This window comes from Coregonus clupeaformis, chromosome 21, assembly GCF_020615455.1.
Source record: "Coregonus clupeaformis isolate EN_2021a chromosome 21, ASM2061545v1, whole genome shotgun sequence".
Taxonomy (NCBI): Eukaryota; Metazoa; Chordata; class Actinopteri; order Salmoniformes; family Salmonidae; genus Coregonus; species Coregonus clupeaformis.
The window spans coordinates 9,395,853-9,419,909 of NC_059212.1; the positions used below are offsets into that span (position 1 = coordinate 9,395,853).

At 44.3% G+C, this 24,057-nt stretch overlaps 1 protein-coding gene across 16 annotated transcripts in view; it reads left to right on the forward strand.

Moving 5' to 3' along the window:
- dlg1b (discs large MAGUK scaffold protein 1b) overlaps positions 1 to 24,057 on the forward strand; it is a 269,133-nt gene that overhangs the window by 94,061 nt on the left and 151,015 nt on the right. The window contains exon 1 of one of the 16 annotated variants that reach the window (XM_045206192.1): positions 9,799 to 10,376. The exons of 14 other annotated variants lie outside the window; for them this stretch is intronic. In XM_045206192.1, the coding sequence (XP_045062127.1) occupies positions 10,113 to 10,376 (264 nt within the window). In that variant the 5' untranslated portion in view covers positions 9,799 to 10,112. Of the gene's footprint in view, positions 1 to 9,798; positions 10,377 to 24,057 lie in introns of those variants that run through there. One more of the 16 variants, XM_045206199.1, reaches the window with a different exon arrangement.

Below are 24,057 nucleotides of genomic sequence, written 5' to 3' on the forward strand. Positions count from 1 at the left end.
GGTATAAGGTGGGATGAATATGTCTATTACCCTCAGGGTCTACACATTCAGATTCAGAATCAGTTCTGACATTAAAATCCCCACACACACATTTCCCTCAGGTTGAAACTGGTTGGATGAATCTGAGGGAAAGGCATTCACCGCACCTATAAAAATCATTGTCACTAAGGATTGTGCCTTTGTTGATTTTTAACCAAATGTGGGTGTTACCATTTGTGATTAGGCTCAGTGAAAGGTCCTGTTTTAATACCATATGATCATTCCTCCTGAGTCCCTGCCCTTTTTATTTTAATGATAGAAGTAGAATGTCCCTATAGCCTGAAGGACTTTGAGTATCTACACTATATATACAAAAGTATGTCGACATCCCTTCAAATTAGTGGATTCGGCTATTTCAGCCACACCCGTTGCTTACCGGTGAATAAAATCGAGCACACACCCATGCAATCTCCATAGGAAACAACTGCCTCTGGAAGCAACTTCAGCACAAGAACGGTTCTTCATCATGAAATGGGTTTCCGTGGCCGAGCAGCCGCACACAAGCCTAAGATCACCATGCGCAATGCCAAGCGTCGGCTGGAGTGGTGTAAAGTTCGCCGCCATTAGGCTCTGGAGCAGTGGAAACTTGTTCTCTGGAGTGATGAATCATGCTTCACCATCTGGCAGTCCGACGGACAAATCTGGGTATTAAATCAAATTCTATTGGTCACATACACGTGTTTAGCAGATGTTATTGCGGGTGTAGTGAAATTCTTGTGCTTCTTGCTGCGACAGAGTGTAGACAATTTCACAACATATACCCAATACACACAAATGTAAGTAAGGAATGAATTTAGAATATATACATACAGTTGAAGTCGGAAGTTTACATACACCTTAGCCAAATACATTTAAACTCAGTTATTCAAGATTCCTGACATTTAATCCTAGTGAAAATTCCCTGTCTTAGGTCAGTTAGGATCACCACTTTATTTTAAGAATGTGAAATGTCAGAATAATAGTAGAGAGAATGATTTATTTCAGCTTTTATTTCTTTCATCACATTCCCAGTGGGTCAGAAGTTTACATACACTCAATTAGTATTTGGTAGCATTGCCTTTTAAATTGTTTAACTTGGGTCAAACGTTTCGGGTAGTCTTCCACAAGCTTCCCACAATAAGTTGGGTGAATTTTGGAACATTCCTCCTGACAGAGCTCGTGTAACTGAGTCAGGTTTGTAGGCCTCCTTGCTCACACACACCTTTTCAGTTCTGCCCACACATTTTCTATAGGATTGAGGTCAGGGCTTTGTTATGGCCACTCCAATACCTTGACTTTGTTGTCTTTAAGCAATTTTGCCACAACTTTGGAAGTATGCTTGCGGTCATTGTCCATTTGGAAGACCCATTTGCGACCAAGCTTTTACTTCCTGACTGATGTCTTGAGATGTTGTTTCAATATATCCACATCATTTTCCTTCCTCATGATGCCATCTATTTTGTGAAGTGCACCAGTCCCTCCTGCAGCAAAGCACCCCCACAGCATGATGCTGCCACCCCCGTGCTTCACGGTTGGAATGGTGTTCTTCGGCTTGCAAGCGCTGCCCTTTTTCCTCCAAACATAATGATGGTCATTATGGCCAAACATTTCTATTTTTGTTTCATCAGACCAGAGGACATTTCTCAAAAAAGTACGATCTTTGTCCCCATGTGCAGTTGCAAAACATAGTCTGGCTTTTTTATGCCGGTTTTGGAGCAGTGGCTTCTTCCTTGCTGATCGGCCTTTCAGGTTATGTCGATATAGGACTCGTTTTACTGTGGATATAGATACTTTTGTACCTGTTTCCTCCAGCATCTTCACAAGGTCCTTTGCTGTTATTCTGGGATTGATTTGCACTTTTCGCACCAAAGTACGTTCATCTCTAGGAGACAGAACGTGTCTCCTTCCTGAGTGGTATGACGGCTGCGTGGTCCCATGGTGTTTATACTTGTGTACTATTGTTTGTACAGATGAACGTGGTACCTTCAGGCATTTGGAAATTGCTCCCATGGATGAACCAGACTTGTGGAGGTCTACAAATTTTGCTTCTGAGGTCTTGGCTGACTTCTTTTGATTTTCCCATAATGTCAAGCAGAGAGGCACTGAGTTTGAATGTAGGCCTTGAATTACATCCACAGGTACACCTCCAATTGACTCAAATGATGTCAATTAGCCTATCAGAAGCTTCTAAAGCCATGACATCATTTTCTGGAATTTTCCAAGCTGTTTAAAGGCACAGTCAACTTAGTGTATGTAAACTTCCAACCCACTGGAATTGTGATACAGTGAATTATAAGTGAAATAATCTGTCTGTAAACAATTGTTGGAAAGATTACTTGTGTCATGCACAAAGTAGATGTCCTAACCGACTTGCCAAAACTATAGTTTGTTAACAAGTAATTTGTGGAGTTGTTGAAAAACAAGTTTTAATGACTCCAACCTAAGTGTATGTAAACTTCCGACTTCAACAGTATATGGGCGAGCGATTTCAGTGGCATGGACTAAGATACAGTATAATAGTATAGAATATAGTATATACATATGAGATGAGTAATGCAAGACAAAGTGGCTAGTGGCTAGTGTTCCATTTCTTAAAGTAGCCAGTGATTTTTAGTCTGTCTATAGGCAGCAGCCTCTAATGTGCTAGTGATGGCTGTTTAACAGTCTGATGGCCTTGAGATAGAAGCTGTTTTTCAGTCTCTCGGTCCCAGCTTTGATGCACCTGTACTGACCTCGCCTTCTGGATGATAGCGGGGTGAACAGGTAGTGGCTCGGGTGAATGATGTTCTTGATGATCTTTTTGGCCTTCCTGTGACATCGGGTGCTGTAGGTGTTCTGAAGGGCGGGTAGTTTGCCCCCGGTAATGCGTTGTGCAGACCACCACCCTCTGGAGAGCCATGCGGTTGCGGGCGGTGCAGTTGCCGTACCAGGCGGTGATACAGCCCGACAGGATGCTCTCAATTGTGCATCTGTAAAAGTTAGTGAGAGTTTTAGGTGACAAGCCAAATGTATTTAGACTCCTGAGGTTGAAGTTGCTCTGTTGCGCCTGTGTGGGTGGTCCATCTCAGTTTGTCAGTGATGTGTACGCCAAGGAACTTGAAGCTTTCCACCTTCTCCACTGCGGGCCTGTCGACGTGATTAGGGGGGTGCACCCTCTGCTGTTTCCTGAAGTCCACGATCATCTCCTTTGTTTTGTTGACGTTGAGTGAGAGGTTATTTTCCTGGCACCACGCTCCCAGAGCCCTCACCTCCTCCCTATAGGCTGTCTCGTCATTGTTGGTAATCAAGCCTACTACTGTTGTGTCGTCTGCAAACTTGATGATTGAGTTGGAGGCGTGCTTGGCCATGCAGTCATGGGTGAACAGGGAGTACAGGAGTGGGCTGAGCATGCACCTTTGTGAGGCCCCAGTGTTGAGGATCTGGGGGCGGCCCGTCAGGAAGTCCAGGACCCAGTTGCACAGGGCGGGGTTCAGACCCAGCGCCTCGAGCTTTATGATGAGCTTGGAGTGTACTCTGATGTTTGAGTGCTGAGCTATAGTCAATGAACAGCATCCTTACATAGGTATTCCTCTTGTCCAGATGGGATAGGGCAGTGTGCAGAGTGATGGCGATTGCATCGTCTGCGGATCTATTGGGGCGGTAAGCAAATTGAAGTGGGTCTAGGGTGGCAGGTAAGGTAGAGGTAATATGATCCTTGACTAGTCTCTCAAAGCACTTCATGATGACAGAGGGGAGTGCTACGGGGCGATTGTCGTTTAGTTCAGTTACCTTTGCTTTCTTGGGTACAGGAACAATGGTGGCCATCTTGAAGCATGTGGGGACAGCAGACTGGGATAGGGAGAGATTGAATATGTCCGTAAACACCAGCCAGCCAGCTGGCCTGCACATGCTCTGAGGATGCGGCTAGCAATGCCGTTTTGGCCGGCAGCCTTGCGAGGGTTAACAAGTTTAAATGTTTTACTCACGGAGAAGGAAAGCCATCAGTCCTTGGAAGCGGGCCGCGTCGGTGGCACTGTTATCCTCAAAGCTGGCGAAGAAGGTGTTTAGCTTGTCTGGAAGCAAGACGTAGGTCTCGGCGACGTGGCTTGTTTTCCTTTTGTAGTCCGTGATTGTCTGTAGACCCTGCGACATACAGTGGGGAGAACAAGTATTTGATACACTGCCGATTTTTGCAGGTTTTCCTACTTATAAAGCATGTAGAGGTCTGTAATTTTCATCATAGGTACACTTCAACTGTGAGAGACGGAATCTAAAACAAAAATCTAGAAAATCACATTGTATGATTTTTAAGTAAATAATTTGCATTTTATTGCATGGCATAAGTATTTGATCACCTACCAACCAGTAAGAATTCCGGCTCTCACAGACCTGTTAGTTTTTCATTAAGAAGCCCTCCTGTTCTCCACTCATTACCTGTATTAACTGCACCTGTTTGAACTCGTTACCTGTATAAAAGACACCTGTCCACACACTCAATCAAACAGACTCCAACCTCTCCACAATGACCAAGACCAGAGAGCTGTGTAAGGACATCAGGGATAAACTTGTAGGCCTGCACAAGGCTGGGATGGGCTACAGGACAATAGGCAAGCAGCTTGGTGAGAAGGCAGCAACTGTTGGCGCAATTATTAGAAAATGGAAGAAGTTCAAGATGACGGTCAATCACCCTCGGTCTGGGGCTCCATGCAAGATCTCACCGCGTGGGGCATCAATGATCATGAGGAAGGTGAGGGATCAGCCCAGAACTACACGGCAGGACCTGGTCAATGACCTGAAGAGAGCTGGGACCACAGTCTCAAAGAAAACCATTAGTAACACACTATGCCGTCATGGATTAAAATCCTACAGCGCACCAAGGTCCCCCTGCTCAAGCCAGCGCATGTCCAGGCCCATCTGAAGTTTGCCAATGACCATCTGGATGATCCAGAGGAGGAATGGGAGAAGGTCATGTGGTCTGAGGAGACAAAAATAGAGCTTTTTGGTCTAAACTCCACTCTCCGTGTTTGGAGGAAGAAGGATGAGTACAACCCCAAGAACACCATCCCAACCGTGAAGCATGGAGGTGGAAACATCATTCTTTCCCAACCGTGAAGCATGGAGGTGGAAACATCATTCTTTGGGGATGCTTTTCTGCAAAGGGGACAGGACGACTGCACCGTATTGAGGGGAGGTTTGATGGGGCCATGTATCGCGAGATCTTGGCCATCAACCTCCTTCCCTCAGTAAGAGTATTGAAGATGGGTCGTTGCTGGGTCTTCCAGCATGACAACGACCCGAAACACACAGCCAGGGCAACTAAGGAGTGGCTCCGTAAGAAGCATCTCAAGGTTCTGGAGTGGCCTAGCCAGTCTCCAGACCTGAACCCAATAGAAAATCTTTGGAGGGAGCTGTAAGTCCGTATTGCCCAGCGACAGCCCCGAAACCTGAAGGATCTGGAGAAGATCTGTATGGAGGAGTGGGCCAAAATCCCTGCTGCAGTGTGTGCAAACCTGGTCAAGACCTACAGGAAACGTATGATCTCTGTAATTGCAAACAAAGGTTTCTGTACCAAATATTAAGTTATGCTTTTCTGATGTATCAAATACTTATGTCATGCAATAAAATGCAAATTCATTACTTAAAAATCATACAATGTGATTTTCTGGATTTTTGTTTTAGATTCCGTCTCTCACAGTTGAAGTGTACCTATGATAAAAATTACAGACCTCTACATGCTTTGTAAGTAGGAAAACCTGCAAAATCGGCAGTGTATTAAATACTTGTTCTCCCCACTGTAGCTGGCTTTTGGCCTATAAAAAAAATGGAAAATCAGATTGTCCTTGAGAAGAAGGAAAAAATCCCATTACGAAATAATGCTTTTTAGCCTATTCATTGATGGAAATACCAGTCGATGGAAATACATTTGACTGGTCATGCTTGTCGGTCTATAGGTTAATTTGCGTAATATAGTGGAATTCAATTGCATAGTGTGTAGGCCACTGTATATTAATTATGTATCTTCTTTATAACACACGTATAGCATACAGAGCCTTTGAACAAAAAAATCTGTCACACAGCATGAGAGCTTTTGACAACGGTGTTTCCCACTAATTGTATTATGGAACGAACACTTGCTTTGTAGCTTACTGCCTTGTGCGCATTGTTGCGCTTATAATGTGAAGAAATAATAGTTTATCAACATTTTAAGCTAAACCTTCTGATCTGTTGCATCAGACCAATTTGCTTTTTTGTAAAAAAGATATATGTATAGGCCTACTGGTTGTATGAATTTGCGATATTTTCTACTATGGAGGATAGTAGATTGACTTAGGCTATTGATTTTGCTGTTCGTTACCTGTCTTGTTGGCTGAGGAAGCGTAAATGGGGACAGTTATTCTAACATCTTCAAAGTGCGCATCAGAATTCTGTAAGAAGGACTGCACATCGTTGCGTCCTCGACTTGCATGTTCTGTTAATATGAATTACCATAATCTAAATGTGTTTTCTGTCATTCTGAGCACCGTGGGTGGATGCCCTAATCAGGTTACGGACCCATATTCATTGGGTGCTATGGCTACGGCAGATTTCTCAAATGACTTGGAAATTAAAATGTTGCCGGTCAAATGTCCGCCGACACATTTTCCTAATGGAAACCCTGACACACACACACACACACACACACTATGCACACAATCTCTCTCTATGCTATATCTCTTACACACACACGCACCTCTCTTTAATTCGCATACCCATACGCCACTCACTTCATATGTTTGTTAGCATGTATGTGGCTATGCCCTCATGCGTGCATATTCCTGTAAAGATTGTGTGTAGTATGCCATCCGTGTTTGCGTGTGTAGTGTCCCTTCTGCATGCGCGTGAGCTGCTGAGAGGGAGAGAAATATGACGCATGTAGATGACTCGGCCAGTTGCAGCCTGACTCATGCCTTGATCATAAAGCGGACAGACATCTGAACAAATGCAAATGGTGTAATTGGTGCAAATTGTACAAATGAAACCATCACAGTATCTTGTGGCCTATTTTTTATTTTTTTACGCTCTCTAAATCCATCCATTGTGCGAGGTCTTATTGATATACACTGCAGATTGTAGGCGAACTCAGTCATTGTAATCTCTGGAAGTCCGGCTATCGGAAGGGAAAATAAAGGTTTCCAAATGACATAATGACAATGTCATAATATTTCAGTACCTCCTTTAGTCTCATTCACCCTGGCAATATGCTACTTAGAATAACAGTCATTTGTTAAACTAAAGGCCAAAACGGCAACTGTCTTGATGGAAATTATCGCCTTGGTCTTTGGGTGTGGGAGATATCCGTTATTCAATGGGCGAAATCCTTTTTCAGATACTACACACATTTTCAGATACTTCGAAGCACCCCGTGCTCTCCATATCGTACTGTTTGAATTTTCCTGACACACAAACCGAGGCATCGAGTGATTCAGTAGTAGTAGGCTTTAATGCCTTTATTGGCCTAGCTCCAGTCACTGGCCCAACTCCAGGAGACAGAGGGAACCCTCAAGGACCATGTCTGCGTCCCAAATGCACCCTATTCCCTATATACTCTTGACCAGAGTCCATAGGGCTTTAGTAAAAAGTAGTGCACTATGTAGGGAATAGGGTACCATTTGGGACGCATCCCATGGCTGCCCCCCTCCCCTAGAGGAAAGCCCAGAGAGTTGTGTGTTCTGTGTCCACGACAGCTGGGCCATGTGTCTTCCTGGAGGCCTGGTAGGGTGTGTGTGTCCGGGAGTGTGTGTAGCCTCGCTCTTCGTGTGTGTGTGCATGCCTCAGAGGGCCCTGAGCAGTGCAGGGGCCATCCCATCCCCACAGTCCCACTACCAGCTGAATGGACTGATGGTGATGTAACCCCTCATTCAGATGACTTACTGAGGAGAGGAAAAACTGACAAGACTGCATGAAATCACGGGAGAGGGAGGAATGGTGTGTGCATGATCAATTAAAAAATATTTTTTCTGAGGTTTTTGTTTTTCATTCTCCATACATGTTGTCTGACTTCATTGGAGATCAAGTCCCTCCACAAACCACTCAGGAAGTGGATTTGGCTCAGTGTCTGAAAATATCAAGACAAACTCCAAGTAGCCTAGTTGTATTGTATCTGCTATGATCGAGGGGGGGAAAACTGCTCAAGATATTCCTTTGTATTTGTACATTTCAATAGCTGTAGTGTTGTGTGCATTTCTGGTCAGCCAATGCTAATTTGATGTATTTGCAACTCGTTGCAAAGCGAGAGGGGGAGATTTCCTTAGAGCGAACGCAGCTCAGGCCCTCTGTGCCATCGCATGCAGATTTGCATTACCATCACCCAAAAGGGACGAGGTGCCGTTCGCATTATAACGTGCTCCTCCCCTAGCGGAGCAGCAACTCTGCTGCTTATTTAAAGGTTTCCTCAAGCAAAGTCACTGAGATTAAATTCCTCCTCTCAACACCAAACACACACATACCTTGCCTGCTGGTCCTCTCCTAACCCCTAACCTCAAGCTCTTTATTGGCTTGGCTACTATGGCATGAGAGTCTATTAGCAGTGGCCAAACTTGACCTTTTTCTGGAACCAAGAAGAAAATAAACCTGACACATTTCTGAAGACAATTTGGAGCTACAATGGCGAATAATTCTGTGATAAAGGACCATTTCCATTGAAGGAGGCTTTGCTGGGTATATCCCATGTCGGACTGGGATATGTCTTCATTCTTATCTTTGGCCAAAATGCGGTATCCATGTTCTTCTTTTGGGCAGGGAGGAACTACGTCGCTGGCACACATCAAAAAGGTCACAGCCAGGGCCGACCAATTAGCTGCCTGCACTGTCCATCAGTCAGTGCTTTCCCCTCCCCCACATTTAATTTGCGTTTCTTCTTCAGTCTACCCCCCTCCCCTCTCTCTCTCTCTTTCTATCTCTCCCTCGGTGTAAACACATAGTGGAGATTTTGCCATTAGCCCATACTCATCTCTCCGCAAGTCCCCTTAGGAAACAGTGTCCTTTCTCTACCAACACTCTCCACCCCCTCCATATCTACCCTCAGGAGATACACTGCCTTCCCCTAACAAATGCTCCCTATCCCCTCCCATATATCCCCATCTCCCTACACTGTTACCCTCAGGATACGGCCCTTCCCTTCGCTGACCCTCTGCTGTAAGCCCACCCCTTCTCTGTCACCCCACTCATCGCCCCTCAGTTATTTAGGATTCGGCCTCTGCAAAAAGCTCACTAACCCGCCCTGTATCTCTTATGGTCCCCTTAGGATACACATTGCTGTCTCTCTCTCTTCACAAACGCTCCTTATTGCCATCGTCTCCCGCCCCATCTCCACACAGCCTTCCCATGTGGCGAACATCCTTTCCCTCGCTCAGCAGAGCCATGTAACAAACCCCATGCTGCTACTGTGCAGCGCTCCCCTCCTCTCCTCTCGCAACATTATTCTCAGTGGCACTCTCTCTCTTCATCTGCCCCCCACATCTGACAGATTTACTGCGAGTCTCTCTCTTCCCCTCCTCTCTCCCTCCCTCTCCCTCTCATCCATCTGGCCCCCACTTCAGACAGTTTCCGTGCAAGTCCCCCGTCCCCCCCCCCCGCATCTGCTCAAGAGGCGTTTTGACAGATGCGGTTCGGCTGAAGGTGCACCCTTGAAGGTGGCAACCTCCCTTGAATCCTCCCACTCGAAAAACTAGCAACCTTAGACCACCTCCCCACACCCCCTCACGCCTTTCCCCAGCGTCCAATCAGACCCCCACAGAGGACAGCTAAGCTCGTACACGTACTCTCTTCCTCCTCTCTCTCTCTCTCTCTCTCTCATATTCACACACCATGGTTCCACTGTGGCTCTCCAGTGAACCTCGCCTCTGCGACGGAGCGCGTTGACTGTCGAGGAGGAGAAGCGAGGGTGCACAACAGGGAGAGGAGAGTCAGCCAATCGACAGAGGAGGAGGAAGAAGTAAAAGAGGAAGAGAGGGGAGGAGGGGGTGGAGGAAGAGGGGCAGCTGAAGGAGAGGGCCAGGCCCGCTGGATGAAGGTAGAACACTGGGTGTCTTTCCCCTCCCCCCGCGACGATGGAGTGATGCAAGGAATGAGGGCGGATGGTGAGAGCAGGCAGCAGCAGCAGCAGCAGTGGAGGAGGAGCGGGTGGAGGTGGTGGTGCTGGCAGCAGAGGGGGAGCAGGGGGCAGCCTGAGAGGCCGAAGCAGGCACCGCTCTCGGAGGAAACGCGTCTTGGTCAACTGCCCCAGCGCCGTCGAGAAAATGTCTCCCAGCGTGAAACACTTAGACTGCTTCTCCCCCATGCTGTGCCACTGCAAAGTAGCATGCACCAACAGCACCATATCACTCATGTTTGGGTGCAAGGTGGGTGATGACAAGGGAGGATCTCGTTCAACAATGTTTCTTTTCATCTCTTAACTGCCTCAGAAATAAGGCAAAGTAAAGGAGCCAGCTGTCAGACTGAGTGGCCTTTTTGAAGTGATGGTATTTAGTCTGCGTCTGTTTTTTGTTTTTTATTTTATTTTGTATGCCTCAGACTTTGCTGAGGTAATATATAAAAGCACGGTCTGTTTACCATTCCACCTGAGAGCACATGATAGGTTGACGGAGCTGCCTGTCATCTCCGGTTCAGTAGGTCCGGTTATTGAGCATTCAAGCGGCATTTTGTATCAGGGTGCCTCGGTGACGGACAGATCAGTGGGCATGTGCATGTGTGCCTTAACATGTGCTCTGTAGTAGAGGGCTGCATTCCCGCGGGACCTGTGGGCCCTGACAGAGAGCATTGCGGCGCAGTCAGAATTTTTTTGTGCTGTGGGCCGGAGCAGGGGGTCAGACGAACAACTTTGGGATGAAAATGTGTTTTAGTCTCGCAGATTATTTAGAACGGTTGTCGTTCTGTTTTGTATGTATCATCAATTGTATAAAAATAACCTCTGTACCAGTATTCACAAACTCTCTTAGGGCAATTCTGGTTACATTTCAGTAGCCTACCTCTCCTCTCTTGTGTTGGGCGTGCGAGATCAAATGCGCTTGTGTGGTCCCAATTAAATAGCCTGTAGGCTATATGCATGGGCAGAGAAGTATAAGCAGTTTTCTTTCCATGGAAATTAACATCCTAAATATGATAGGCTATAGTAGAGTTTAGGCTCCGACATTGACTGGAAATAAATATTGATAACACATTTTATTTTTGTCTACCTGCAAATTGTCCTGCTCCTATCAAAGTTAAGCAAGATTATTACGAAACAGTTGTCTTTGTTTTGTAGGCTATTCGTTATCTATTGTATTAAAAGCACCTCTGTCGCAATATTCACAAACTCTTAATAGCCTAATTCTTGCTGATTTACGTTCAGTAGCCTACCTTCTCTTTTGCTTGGTGTGCGAGATCTAGTGCTCCTATATGTGGGGTCTCAATTAAAAAGCCTGTAGAATAGACTATATGGGTGGAAAAGCACGGGCAGTTGTCTTTAACTTGCCAAATATGATACGCTATAGTTTAGACTCCGACATTGACTGGAAATCTATATTGACACCACATGTATTTTACTCTGCTTGCAAATCATCCCGCTCCTAAAAGTTATGCAAAATGTAGCTCAAGTCAAGTGTCCAATCCTCTTTCAAAATAAGTCTACCTTATTGGCTGATATAGCCCAATAATACCGATAGCCTAATATATTGGGCCACTTGAGAATTTATGGTATTTTCAACTGTTTCTTAGCCTATTTTTGTGCATTTTGATCTTGACTAGGGTGCCAAAATTGCTAGGACGGGGGCTGCAAAGACAGCTGAGTCACATACTCCTAAAATAACATTGCGGGACTGTGGTCGGGTTCGGGACCAGTTCTTACGGGAGCTGGTGGGAGTAGGGCAAGAAGTCAGTGGAAGCGTGCGGGCGCGGTATGAAAAAGAAATCAGTTCCGTGCACACCTCTACTCTGTAGCAAGCACCACAGGCATCCAATGGAGACCAGGCTTAATGCTCATGTCTGAGACGTTGATCAGTTTTGTAAGCCTTCGATATATTACATTATACTGTTGTTTATTTATTTATTTACTGTACTGAAATTACCAGACAATTAAATGCCAGCGATAGTAGTGACAATAAATAAAATGACAAGCTATGAAAACAGTCATGCTGCACAATGTCTCATTGGTCATTATGGTAGGAATCTTCACATTTGCTGGAAAATACTTATTCACTAGTCCCGTGTGGCTCAGTTGGTAGAGCATGGCACTTGCAACGCCAGTGTTGTGGGTTCGATTCCCACGGGGGACCAGTACGAACAAATATGAAAATGTCTGCACTCATTACTGTAAGTCGCTCTGAATAAGAGTGTCTGCTAAATGACTAAACTGTAAACTGTAAATTATCCAATATGTTATGCCATCAAATGATTCAATTTGTTATGCCATCAAGAGATTAACAATGGATCCTAATCAAAATTCATTCCATTGAAAGAGACCGACGACTAAAAATCCCAGAGTTCATTCTGTTCAAGAGTTCAAAGGTTAAGACCTTATGGTGAAGAGCAGTAATTCTGATATGATGTTGCTGGGTGTTTCTGTGAGCTCGGCACATACACTGCGTGTACAAAACAGGAACGCCTGCTCTTTCCATGATGGACTGACCAGGTGAAAGCTATGATCCCTTATTGATGTCACTTGTTAAATCCACTGAGTGTAGATGAAGGGGAGGAGATAGGTTAAAGAGGGATTTTTAAACCTTGAGACAATTGAGACATGGATCGTGTATGTGTGCCGTTCAGAGGGTGAATGGGCAAGACAATAGATTGAAGTGCCTTTGAATGGGGTATGGTAGGAGGTGAAAAAATAATTAGGCACTGTTTATGGTCCCCTTTCAAACAGCCACATTTCCCCCACATTTCTGTCAGCATTGACCTTTTCTATAGCCATTGCTTAGCCGCAACTGAACAAGAGACATTTAACTTTGACCCTGTTGTTGTGACCGTTGACATGATAACCTGACGTCACGTGACCACAAGCTCTAAATTTCTCAGACAGAGGTGCACTGCTTTCATTTCTTCACATTCACAACAGTAAGTTAGCAGGTCGCCATACTTGTAAATAATTACCTTGTAATGTGTTAATTTTTCTGTTATGGTGAATAAAACGTTGGCTACAGTTAACTTCAAAACATTGTCAGAGCTGGCTAGGTAGCTAACAAGCTAGCAACAAACCAAACATTGTCTAGAAATATGCTTTTAGTTGCCTGGCTTTTTAGATTGACTTATCCTAATACATTTAAAAATTGATGTTTTTTTTGGTGCAACAAATATAGCAGGTAACGTTGCTATTTGGACCAGGCTGCTGCGATGTCATAGACTGCCATTTTTGTTTGTTTTTCATAGTGACAAGGACAAGTTTCATGTCGTACAACAACAATAGAATGTTCATGATTTAATGCGTGCCAAAGACAATATGAAAAGCGACTTTTATACTGAGGGGTTGATGGGACTTTTAAATACATTTCCGCAATCATGGCAAGGTCGCTTGGTGTAAATAAAAGTACAGGCTTTGTCGTCGGCAATACCTTTCAGATATAAAGAAAAGTCTGCAAAAAGTTGGCGGCTTGCTAATGTTGGCGGGTTTTCGTCTCTGTTTGAAACTGATATTTGATCACAAAGTTGACTGCTTGGTTTGTAGCAGTGGAAAGGATGGTTCCCGTATCCCTACTTGTAACCATCTCAATGCAGCTTCTGCTGTTTTACAGCAAAGTGGTTCAAATCAAAGTTTATTGGTCGTGTACACATATTTGCAAATGTTATCGCATGTGCAGCGAAATGCTTGTTTCACTAGCGCCAACAGTGCAGTAATAATACCTAGCAATACAAAAAAACATACAATCTAAAAAGTAAAAGGTGCGTGTTCAATCCCCACCTGTACTCGCTGTTCACCCATGACTGCATGGCCAAGCATGACTCCAACACCATCATTAAGTTTGCTGACTACCCAACAGTGGTAGGCCTGATCACCGACAACGATGAGACAGCCAATAGGGAGGAGGTCAGAGATCTGTCCGTGTGGTGCCAGGATAACAACCTCTCCCTCAACGTGACCAAGACAAAGGAGATGATTGTGGACTACAGGAAAAGGAGGACTGAGCACACCCTCATTCTCATCGACGGGCTGTAGTGGAGAGGGTTGAGAGTTTCAAGTTCATTGGTGTCCACATCACCAACAAACTATCATGGTCCAAACACACCAAGAAAGTCGGGAAGAGGGCATGTCAAAGCCTATTCCCCCTCAGGAGACTAAAAAGATTTGGCATGGGTCCTCAGATCCTCCAAAAGTTATACAGCTGCACCATCGAGAGCATCTTGACTGGTTGCATCACCGCCTGGTATGGCAACTGCTCGGCATCCGACCGCATGGCACTACAGAGGGTAGTTAACGCCCAGTACATTACTGGGGCCAAACTTCCTGCTATCCAGGACCTCTTTACCAGGCGTGTCAGAGGAAGGCCCTAAAAATGGTAAAAAGACTCCTGCCACCCTAGTCATGGACTGTTCTCTCTGCTACCGCACGGCAAGCGATTCCGGAGCGCCAAGTCTATGTCCGAAAGGCTTCTTAACAGCTTCTACCCCCAAGCCATCAGACTCCTGAACAGCTAATCAAATGGCTGCCCAGACTATTTGCATTGTCCCCGACACCCCCTTTTTTACGCTGCTGCTACTCTGTTTATCTATGCATAGTCACTTTACCTCTACCCACATGTACATATTACCTCGACTCACCTGTGTCCCCGCACATTGACTGTGTACCGGTACCCCCTGTATATGCCCTCGTTAATGTTATTTTACTGCTGCTCTTAATATTTTATATATATTTTTTTTTACTAATCTATTTTTTACTAAACACTTATTTTTCTTAACTGAATTGTTGGTTAAGGGCTTGTAGGTAATCAATTCACTGTAAGGTCTACACCTGTTGTATTTGGCGAATGTGACGAATACAATTTGATTTGATGTTTGATCGTGTTCAAGTCTGGGCTCTGGCTGGGCTGCTCAAGGACATTCAGAGACTTGTCCCGAAGCTACTCTTGCGTTGTCTTGGCTCTGTGCTTAGGGTCGTTGTCCTGTTTGAAGGTGAACCTTCGCCCCAGTCTGAGGTCCTGAGCGCTCTGGAGCAGGTTTTCAAAAATAATCTTTCTGTACTTTGCTCCGTTCATATTTCCCTCAATCCTGACTAGTCTCCCAGTCCCTGCTGCTGAAAAACATCCTCACAGCATGATGCTGCCACCACCATGCTTCACCGTAGGGATGGTGCCAAGTTTCCTCCAGATGTGACGCTTGGCATTCAGGCCAAAGAGTTCAATCTTGGTTTCATCAGACCAGAGAATCTTGTTTCTCATGGTGTGATAGTCCTTTAGGTGCCTTTTGGCAAACTCCAAGCGGGCTGTCATGTGCCTTTTTACTGAGGTGTGGCTTCCATCTGGCCACTCTACCATAAAGGTCTCATTGGTGGAGTGCTGCAGAGATGGTTGTCCTTCTGGAAGGTTCTCCCATCTCCACAGAGGAACTCTGGAGCTCTGTCAGAGTGACCATTGGCCATTGACCATACTCTTCTCCCTCGATTGCTCAGTTTAGCAGGACGGCCAGCTCTAGGATGAGTCTTGGTGGTTCCAAACTTCTTCCATTTTAGAATGATGGAGGCCACTGTGTTCTTGGGGACCTTCAATGCTGCAGATATGTTTTGGTACCCTTCCCCAGGTCTTTGTCTCGACACAATCCTGTTTCTGAGCTCTACGGACAATTCCTTCGACCTCATAGCTTGGTGTTTGCTCTGACATGCTCTGTCAACTGTGGGACTTTATATAGACAGGTGTGTGCCTTTCCAACTCATGTCCAATCAATTTAATTTACCACAGGTGGACTCCAAGTTGTAGAAACATCTCAAGGATGATCAATGTAAATAAGGTATTTCTGTTTTTTAAATAATTAAACCTATTTTTGCTTTGTCTTTATGGGGTAATGTGTGTAGATTGAGGAGCAAAAAAAAATCAATTTTAGAATAAGGCTGTAACGTAACAAAATGTTGAAAAGGGGAAGTTGACTGAATACTTTCAGAATGGGCTGGACATAGTGCAAAGCAGTCTCTAAGGTTCAGTTCTGGTGGAGGACGGGCTAGTTGTGACTGTTTAACAGTCTGATGGCCTGGAGATAGAAGCTGTTCATCAGTCTCTCGGTCCCAGCTTTGATGCATCTGTACAGTCTCCTACTTCTAGATGGTAGCGGGGTGAACATGCCGTGGCTCAGGTGGCTGAGGCCCTTGATGATTTTCTTGGCCTTCTTGTGACTCCGGGTGCTGTAGATGTCCTGGAGGGCAGGCAGTGTGCCCCCGATGATGCGTTGGGCTGATCGTACCACCCTCTTTAGAGCCCTGCTGTTGCGGACGGTGCAATTGCCGTACGATGCGTTGATATAGACCGATAGAATGCTCTCAATGGTGCATCTGTGGAAGTTTGACAGTCTTAGCGGCCGGCCAAGCCACATGTCTTCAGCCTCCTGAGGTTGAAAAGATGCTGTTGCACCTTCACAACATGGTCTGTGTAAAGGGACCATATCAGGTTGTCAGTGATGTGCACGCCACGGAACTTGAAGCTTTTGACCTCCTCCACTGCGCCCCCTTTGATGTGGTTGTGGGTTGTGCTCTCTCTGCTGTCTCATGTAGTCCACGATCAGCTCCTTCATTTTGTTCACGTAGAGGGAGAGGTTATGTTCCATTGTTGGTAATCAGGCCTACCACTGTTGTGTCGTCAGCAAACTTGATGATTGTGTCAGAGACGTGCATTGCCACGCGATCATGGGTGAAAAGGGTGTACAGGATGTGGCTGATTACGCAGGATCAGCGTGGCGGAGGTGTTGTTGCCTTCCTTCATCACTTGGGGTCGGCCCGCCAGGAAGTCCAGGTCTTGTCCAGGTGGGATAGGGCAGTGTGGAGTGCAATGCCGATTGCGTCGTCAGTGGCTCTGTTAGGATAGTATCAGGGCTCTACAGTGCGACCATTTTACTTGCATATGCATCTAAATATTTTACTGTGCGACCTGGAATATTTATTTAGGAGCACTAGTGCGCCTAGAAAAATTAAGTATTCTAGCTTTATTAGCTTTATATTTTTCATTGTGCTCTTTAAAAAAAAATTGTGCGCACCTACATTTTTCAACTTAGGTGCACACGTGCTCCTTGTAAGCAAAGGTCAGTGTAGAGTCCTGGGTATGCAAATTGTAGTGGGTCTAGGTTGTCGGGTAAAATGGAGGTGATATAATCCTTAACTAGCCTCACAAAGCACTTCATGATGACAGAAGGGAGTGCTACGGGGCGATAGTCATTTAGTTCAGTTACTTTCGCCTTCTTGGGTACAGGAACAATTGCGGACATCTTGACGCAAGTGGGGACAACAGACTGGGATATGGAAAGATTGAACATGTTCGTAAACACTCCAGCCACCTGGTCTCTGCACATGGTCTGAGGACGTGGCTTGGGATGCCTTCTGGGCTGGCAGGCTTGCAAGGGTTAGCACGCTTAAATAATTTACTCAAGTCGTCCACGAAGAACCCGCTATCATCCAGAAGGCAAGGTCTGTACAGGTGCATCAAAGCTGGGACCAAGGGACTGAGAAACAGCTTCTATCTCAAGGCCTTCAGACTGTTAAATAGCCATCTCTAGCCGGCCTCCACCCAGTACCCTCCTCTGAACTTAGTCACTGTCACTAGCCGGCTACCACCCTGTTACCCAACCCTGCACCTTAAAGGCTGCTGCCCTATGTACATAGACATTAAATCACTGGTCACTTTAATAATGGAACACTGGTCACTTAAATAATGTTTACATACTGTTTCACTCATTTCATATGTATATACTGTATTCTAGTCAATGCCATCCTATTTAATTATTGCTGTATATATGTAACCCGTTTCAGGAAACTAGGCATATGTCGCGGGTCACTACTTCACAGGAGAGCCGTTTGAACGTAAACTTTTTTGTATTTTTATCAAAATGCGTTTTTGGGCAGAAATGCCTTCTCGAACATGTGAACTTTCATGTGCCTTAATAACAAACTTGTATGCCATCTGTAAATACGAATAAAATGGTTAAATTACAAGCCTAGTTGGTTTAGCCAAAGAAAGATTGCAACCTTCCCGCTAGCCATTATTGTCTGAGATAATGAGTGGGCTGGACATGCCGAGAGATTAGTTTTGATTGGTCTGCCATATAGCATGCTTCTGTCTATTTGAGCTGGTCAGTATGTCTAGGTAATCCTGTCGAACACGGCTTTAAAAAAAATGTATTGTGTATTAAAACTGCATTAGTGTTGCTCTCCACTTTCTGGAGGACCGAGTTTTGAAATCAGTGGAATTTGAGTATGATAGCTAAGGAGATGGAGAAAACACCTGTCTCAGAATTACATCTTCAAACTAAGGGCAACCATGGCATCCGACAGGAGACGCGTCCATCCATGAATGATGTATACGGGTAAGATAGTCTAGCTGGCTACATTTTCAGATATTACACGTTTCAAGTTTTGACAGAAAGAGCCATTTTCTTGGCTAGCTATAGCCTAATGTTAGCTAGCTAACATTGAACCTGGTTGGTTAGCTACCTGCAGATTCATTCAGGGTAGTAATGTCATGAGTTGTGATTATGGTTAATTGTTTACCTAGCTAGCTAGCTAACCTTAGCTGTCTGGCTTGCTAGCTAACATTACGTGTATGACCTTATTATTCTAATCTCAGAGCCATTTGCTTAGCTATCTATAGCCTAATGTTAGCTAGCTAATATTGAACCTGGTTGGTTAGCTACCTGCAGATTCATGCAGGGTAGTAACGTCATGCGTTGGCATTATGGTTCATTGTTTACCTAGCTAGCTAGCTACATGTCTTAACAAAAGACTCCACTATATAAGTAACCATTTCGGGTGCGTTCGTACATTTCAGAGCACTCTCGTCTGAGTGTGCCAGATCGCAGAATATCTGATTAATTTACGAAAGCTCAACACCCGTTGAATATGGCCGTGTCAGTAAACGTCTTCAAAAAAACGTAATTAAATTGTTGCCAGCAGCACAGTTAGTCACCAATGCTCTGGATAACATGAAAACAGCCTAACCAGCTCTGCTAGAGTGAGTAAAATGGTCAGAGTGGGGTGTTCTCTCATTGTGTCTGGAAGTAGCTAGCAAGCTAGCCAATGTTTGCCAGTTAGCTTGTGTGCCTGACTGCCGTTGTGAGGGAGGAACGTTTGGATCAACCCTACTCGTCGGCCAGAGCGTCCGGTGTGCGCTCTGAGAGCGACACGTTTTCAATTTGCGAACGGACAATCTGACAGCACAGTTGCAGTCACCAACGCTCTGGATAACATAACAGCCTAACCAGCTCTGCTAGGGCGGGTAATGTTCAGTGAGCTGTTCTGTAATTTGTGTCTGGAACTAGCTAGCAAGTTAGCTTGGGTGCTTGACTTCTGTTAGTACAGAACGCTTGGATCAACGTTTAAAGAGATGGGTGGGGCTAAAGCTTAAGAGGGTGTGAACAATCCTGAATGGGTGTGACAAAGAAGGGTTCTCCAGTAGTAGTAACAAAAGATTCAAAGGCTATTTCCTCAAAAGTGAGTTTACAAGTTTATCAACTTTCAAAGCAAAATTACTTTCCCATTGTTCCTCAACTGTAGCGTATGATATACCACTTTGAAGCTCTGAGTCTCTACTTTTATCCAATGTAAAAAACACAATTTCAAATTTTGCTACATAAGACAGATTTGAGCTGGTCAGTCACATATACACTATTCTATTCCATGTATTCTACAGATATACTAAATATGATATCCTCATACTGTCATAATGTCTATACAGTACATCCCATTATTGATATATATTAGGGCTGTCCCCGACTGAGAAATCTTAGTTGACCGAAAGTCATCTGTTATTTCGACCAATCGATTGGTCTAAATGTTTAAATGTGTATTTTTCTATATATAGACATACCCTATGCCTTGAGGGCGCCAGAGATCTAGATAACCAGAAGAAAAAAACCTTAACCTGACCCATCTATTCTCCTCCTGCTGGCTTTCGCAGATTCTGCCATTACTCTCCTGAAGTTGCCGGTAATGGGCTACACGAGGAGTTGGCAACCTTTCTCATGTGGAATGCCAATTCATCTTACCATTTCTACCGATCTGTGTGCCAGTTATGGTTTTTATATGCACATTTTTGTGAAACGGTTTCAGTTAATTTATAATAACGTCTTCATATCTCAAAATTATTGTCATGTGGTTAATCAAAATTCCATCCTAATCTAAATGAAAATCTTACAAACCTAAAAAAGTAACTTCCATTGCCAACTATGTACAAATAGCCTACATAATGAATAAATCAGAATCCCATTGAACCTAATTGTGGACGCATTTTGTTTGGATTAGACTCATCATAACAAAAATATAGGCTAGGCCTACTTGAAGAAGTTGGATCGTACTTGGGTCATATCGTCTTTTTTTATGTTGTAGCTTTTTTTGATGGAGTTTGGACAATACGTAGTCACTCAATTGAAATGTGCACTTGGGAAAATGTGTTTTGAATGAAATCGCCCTTGTGCACACCACCCTCCCTGGCCACTCATCTGGAATGATCTGATGTGCTAATTCTGGATTGTGAAAGACATGTTTCTCCTGTTTGCCGAACACTGTGTTGCCATGTGTGGAAGCTTTGTCTAATCTCAATTCACCTCCAAAGCAGATTGACTGACGGCAATGGGGCAGGAGATGTGCCATTAATCAAAACCATTGATTAATCGAATGCTATGTATATCTTAGGCTATACCTTATTCGGTATAGTCATCTTGTTTCATAGGCTGGCACCTTGTTTCATACACTGCTAAAAATAAGGGGGCTTTGCAGTTCTATATAGAAACTTATTGAGGGCCATATTTGAAAGGACAAGCAAGTCATTGAACCCTTTTATATACATTTTCTTCTAGCTGTGTAGGGAGGCTGAAAACAATTTAGCAAATAATATAGTCTTCATGACTGAGTTTTTCAGAGCAAACTTATTGTTTCTCTCTGTAAAACGCTAATAACCCAGTAAATCCTCCTTTCCCTCGACTTCTCTGAACATCCACACAGCGGCTCTCTGTGTATGACGCTGCTCGCTCACTTGCTCCTATTTTTAGCATCTTTGGCAGGCAGGAGTCGGGGCTCGCTTTGCCTCTGCTGGCGCTGCTGCTCCCAGCTCTCCAGTATGATGCATCGATTTATTCGTGGCCAAGACGGAGGAGTGAGGGAGGGGAGTCACTGCAGGCCTCTTCAGGCGGAGGTCGTCATTAGTTGAAAACCACACATACACTGCTGCTACTGCATTCCTCTTCATAACTGTCTAAATAAAGCGTCAAAATGCAAAATCAGGCAAGTGTGAGTTACAGTGACAATGGTGGACACGGGGATTGAACCCCGGTCTCCTGGGTCCTATGTGTCAAGAGCCGGGAGTGTTGGGCTACCACTCCACCACGGGCTCTGCACTGCTGCCTTTCTTTCTTCCTCTCTGGGGTGCTCGTTTCCATGAGCAAGGCCCATGCTCCTCCGTATCACTGTACGTTTGTTGTGTCAGTCGTGCCCTCGTCGTGGCCTTACCTTGCTCAGCGCTCGGTTTTCATTGACAGGGGTCTGGGTCACGTTGAGCCAGAATTAACGCTAGCCTAGAGGTTCCTGATGTTCCATCTGGCTTTTATGTCATTTTGAGCAGAGATGGGCTCTCCTACATTAATTCAGTTGGTAATTGATAGTATGTGAGAGGGAGTAAAATGGCTGGACCAATTCATTTACAGATTAAGTTGGGGCCACCGAAGAGGACAGTTGCTCAATTGAAAAGCTTATATTGACTTGATTTGAGTGTGTTTGTGTGTGCGCGGTGTGTATATTGACTGCAGCTTAGTCTTTACCCACTCTCAACAAGGGGCATTCAGAGGCCATAAGGGTCAATGTCATTACGAGTCAATTGTATAAAGCACCTTTTACAATGTAATTTCTTTGCAGTGAAAAATAGCTTGTGTTGTGGGATGAAAATTGGACAAAATGATCCCAGAGAGCATATCGCTTCCATTAGGCTTATCTTCCTTCTGATGAGCACATGCCAAGTATGGTGCGTCCAGTACCAACTCCCAGCTGTCCATATCAAACTTCCAGAACACTGTGTGGGTTTAGTTGTCTCCTGAGATTTACAGTATTAATCTGTGGTCCATGTTAATCTGCGTTCTACTTTGGCATGAATGGAAAGAAACCCCCCCCATGTCATGAACCACAATTAAAGCTCTTTCGCACCAGACACAGTGACTGAATCCAGGATCATTAGGACTGTCATTATCTTTCCTAGTGATGGGAGTAATATAAGACAAATGCTCCAAATATAGGCCTAGCTAAATCGTGAAGTAAAAAAAAAAAAATCAGTCTAGAAGTTAACTACACTTGCGGTTTGTTAATTGATCAGTATTGTAAGAACTTTAAGCATTTCATGCAGTAAGAACAGACACAATCAACTGAATGTCAGATGCAGAAAGTCAATAATGAAGTTATAGCATTTCAAATTAGACTGTACATTCTGTTTTGCGGACTACTGTTTCCTTGGAAGTGGGAGGGACCCCTTTTCTGAACACTGGCAAACCAGACAGTAACACTAACACCATCCACTCTCATGATTGCGGAAAACGTGAAAAGCATCTTAGACCTATAGAGCTCAAAGAGCTATGGGGTAGATTACACACATTGATTACTGTTGACAGCAGTGACGAGAATTTTTTGGAACAATTAATTTCCTTGTCAATATGTTGCAAGTCTGTCAGCATGTCCAATACCGGCTCTGAATTCTGTTTAATCTAAAAAGCTGTGAACTTTGCAGGTCCCAAATCTGCGGCAATGCACTGGAGATGACGATGGCCGTGATAACCTTTCCTTTAGACTGGTCCCAGATCAGTTTTCTCTATTTAGCCAACTGCTATGGTCGTTGTCAAACATGACAACATATTTGGCAATGTGACAATACAATGACCATAGGAGTTGGCAAGACTGCACAAAACGATCTGCCACCAGACTACCTCTCGACATCACTGAGGAGAATTGTTATTGTGATGATCATAAGTGATGACTGTTAATTACTGTCCTGTCAGTAGATTAAATGGTCTCCCAATACCCATTCAGATAAGGGTAGTGATTGTATTATTTTTTTGTGTAGATACAGAAGCACTCTCTTGACATGATTTTGGGAAGTTGTGTATCATAGGCTCTTTTACCCCTTAACTGAAAAGCTCCACTTTTAAATTCGGAACAGATGATCCAAGTTGGAGAGGGTCGTGACATCACAGTAAGTGATACCGGCGGTTGCTAGGAGATTAATCTTTCCCAGGTGACCTGTCCATTACTGTAGCTCCTCGGTAACGCTGCATACATTATAGCATGCACCACCAGCACTGAGGAGGCAGTAAGAGTTTAAGCCCTCAATTAACTGACTGGTAATTCCTTGGCTTCAGCTTAATTATGGGCAGATTTGGGGGTAATGTGTTACAGTAATAATATCACTTTTAGCGCTAACCAATAATATAACCGATTACTGTTCTAATTTGAGTAATAATACACTTACTGATCAAAGATAGGTTGTTGTTACTTCATTACTTTTGTTATCGTTCCCTTCCTATTGCAGTTATTGATCCAAATAAATATTTGTGATGATTATTAGTCCCTCTGTTGGAGCAATATTAACCAATCCCCCCACCCCAGATTCTAATTGTTTTTGTCCTGAGTCTGATGTCCTCTCACCAAGTTCCTGTTTACGCACACACTATGACTAAATGCTTTAGTGAGAGATGAAAAATGGCAGAAGTGTCTAAAACATTGCATTTATCAGCGTGGAAGTTCTCCCATTACTCTGATTTGGTAGGATGACAAAATGACAAGAATATAACAGTTTAATGTCAATTGTGCCCAGTCGAGAAACAGCTCTCCACTGCTAGAAACACAACTTCCAATCTCTTGAAGCACCTGCAATAGCAACACTCCAA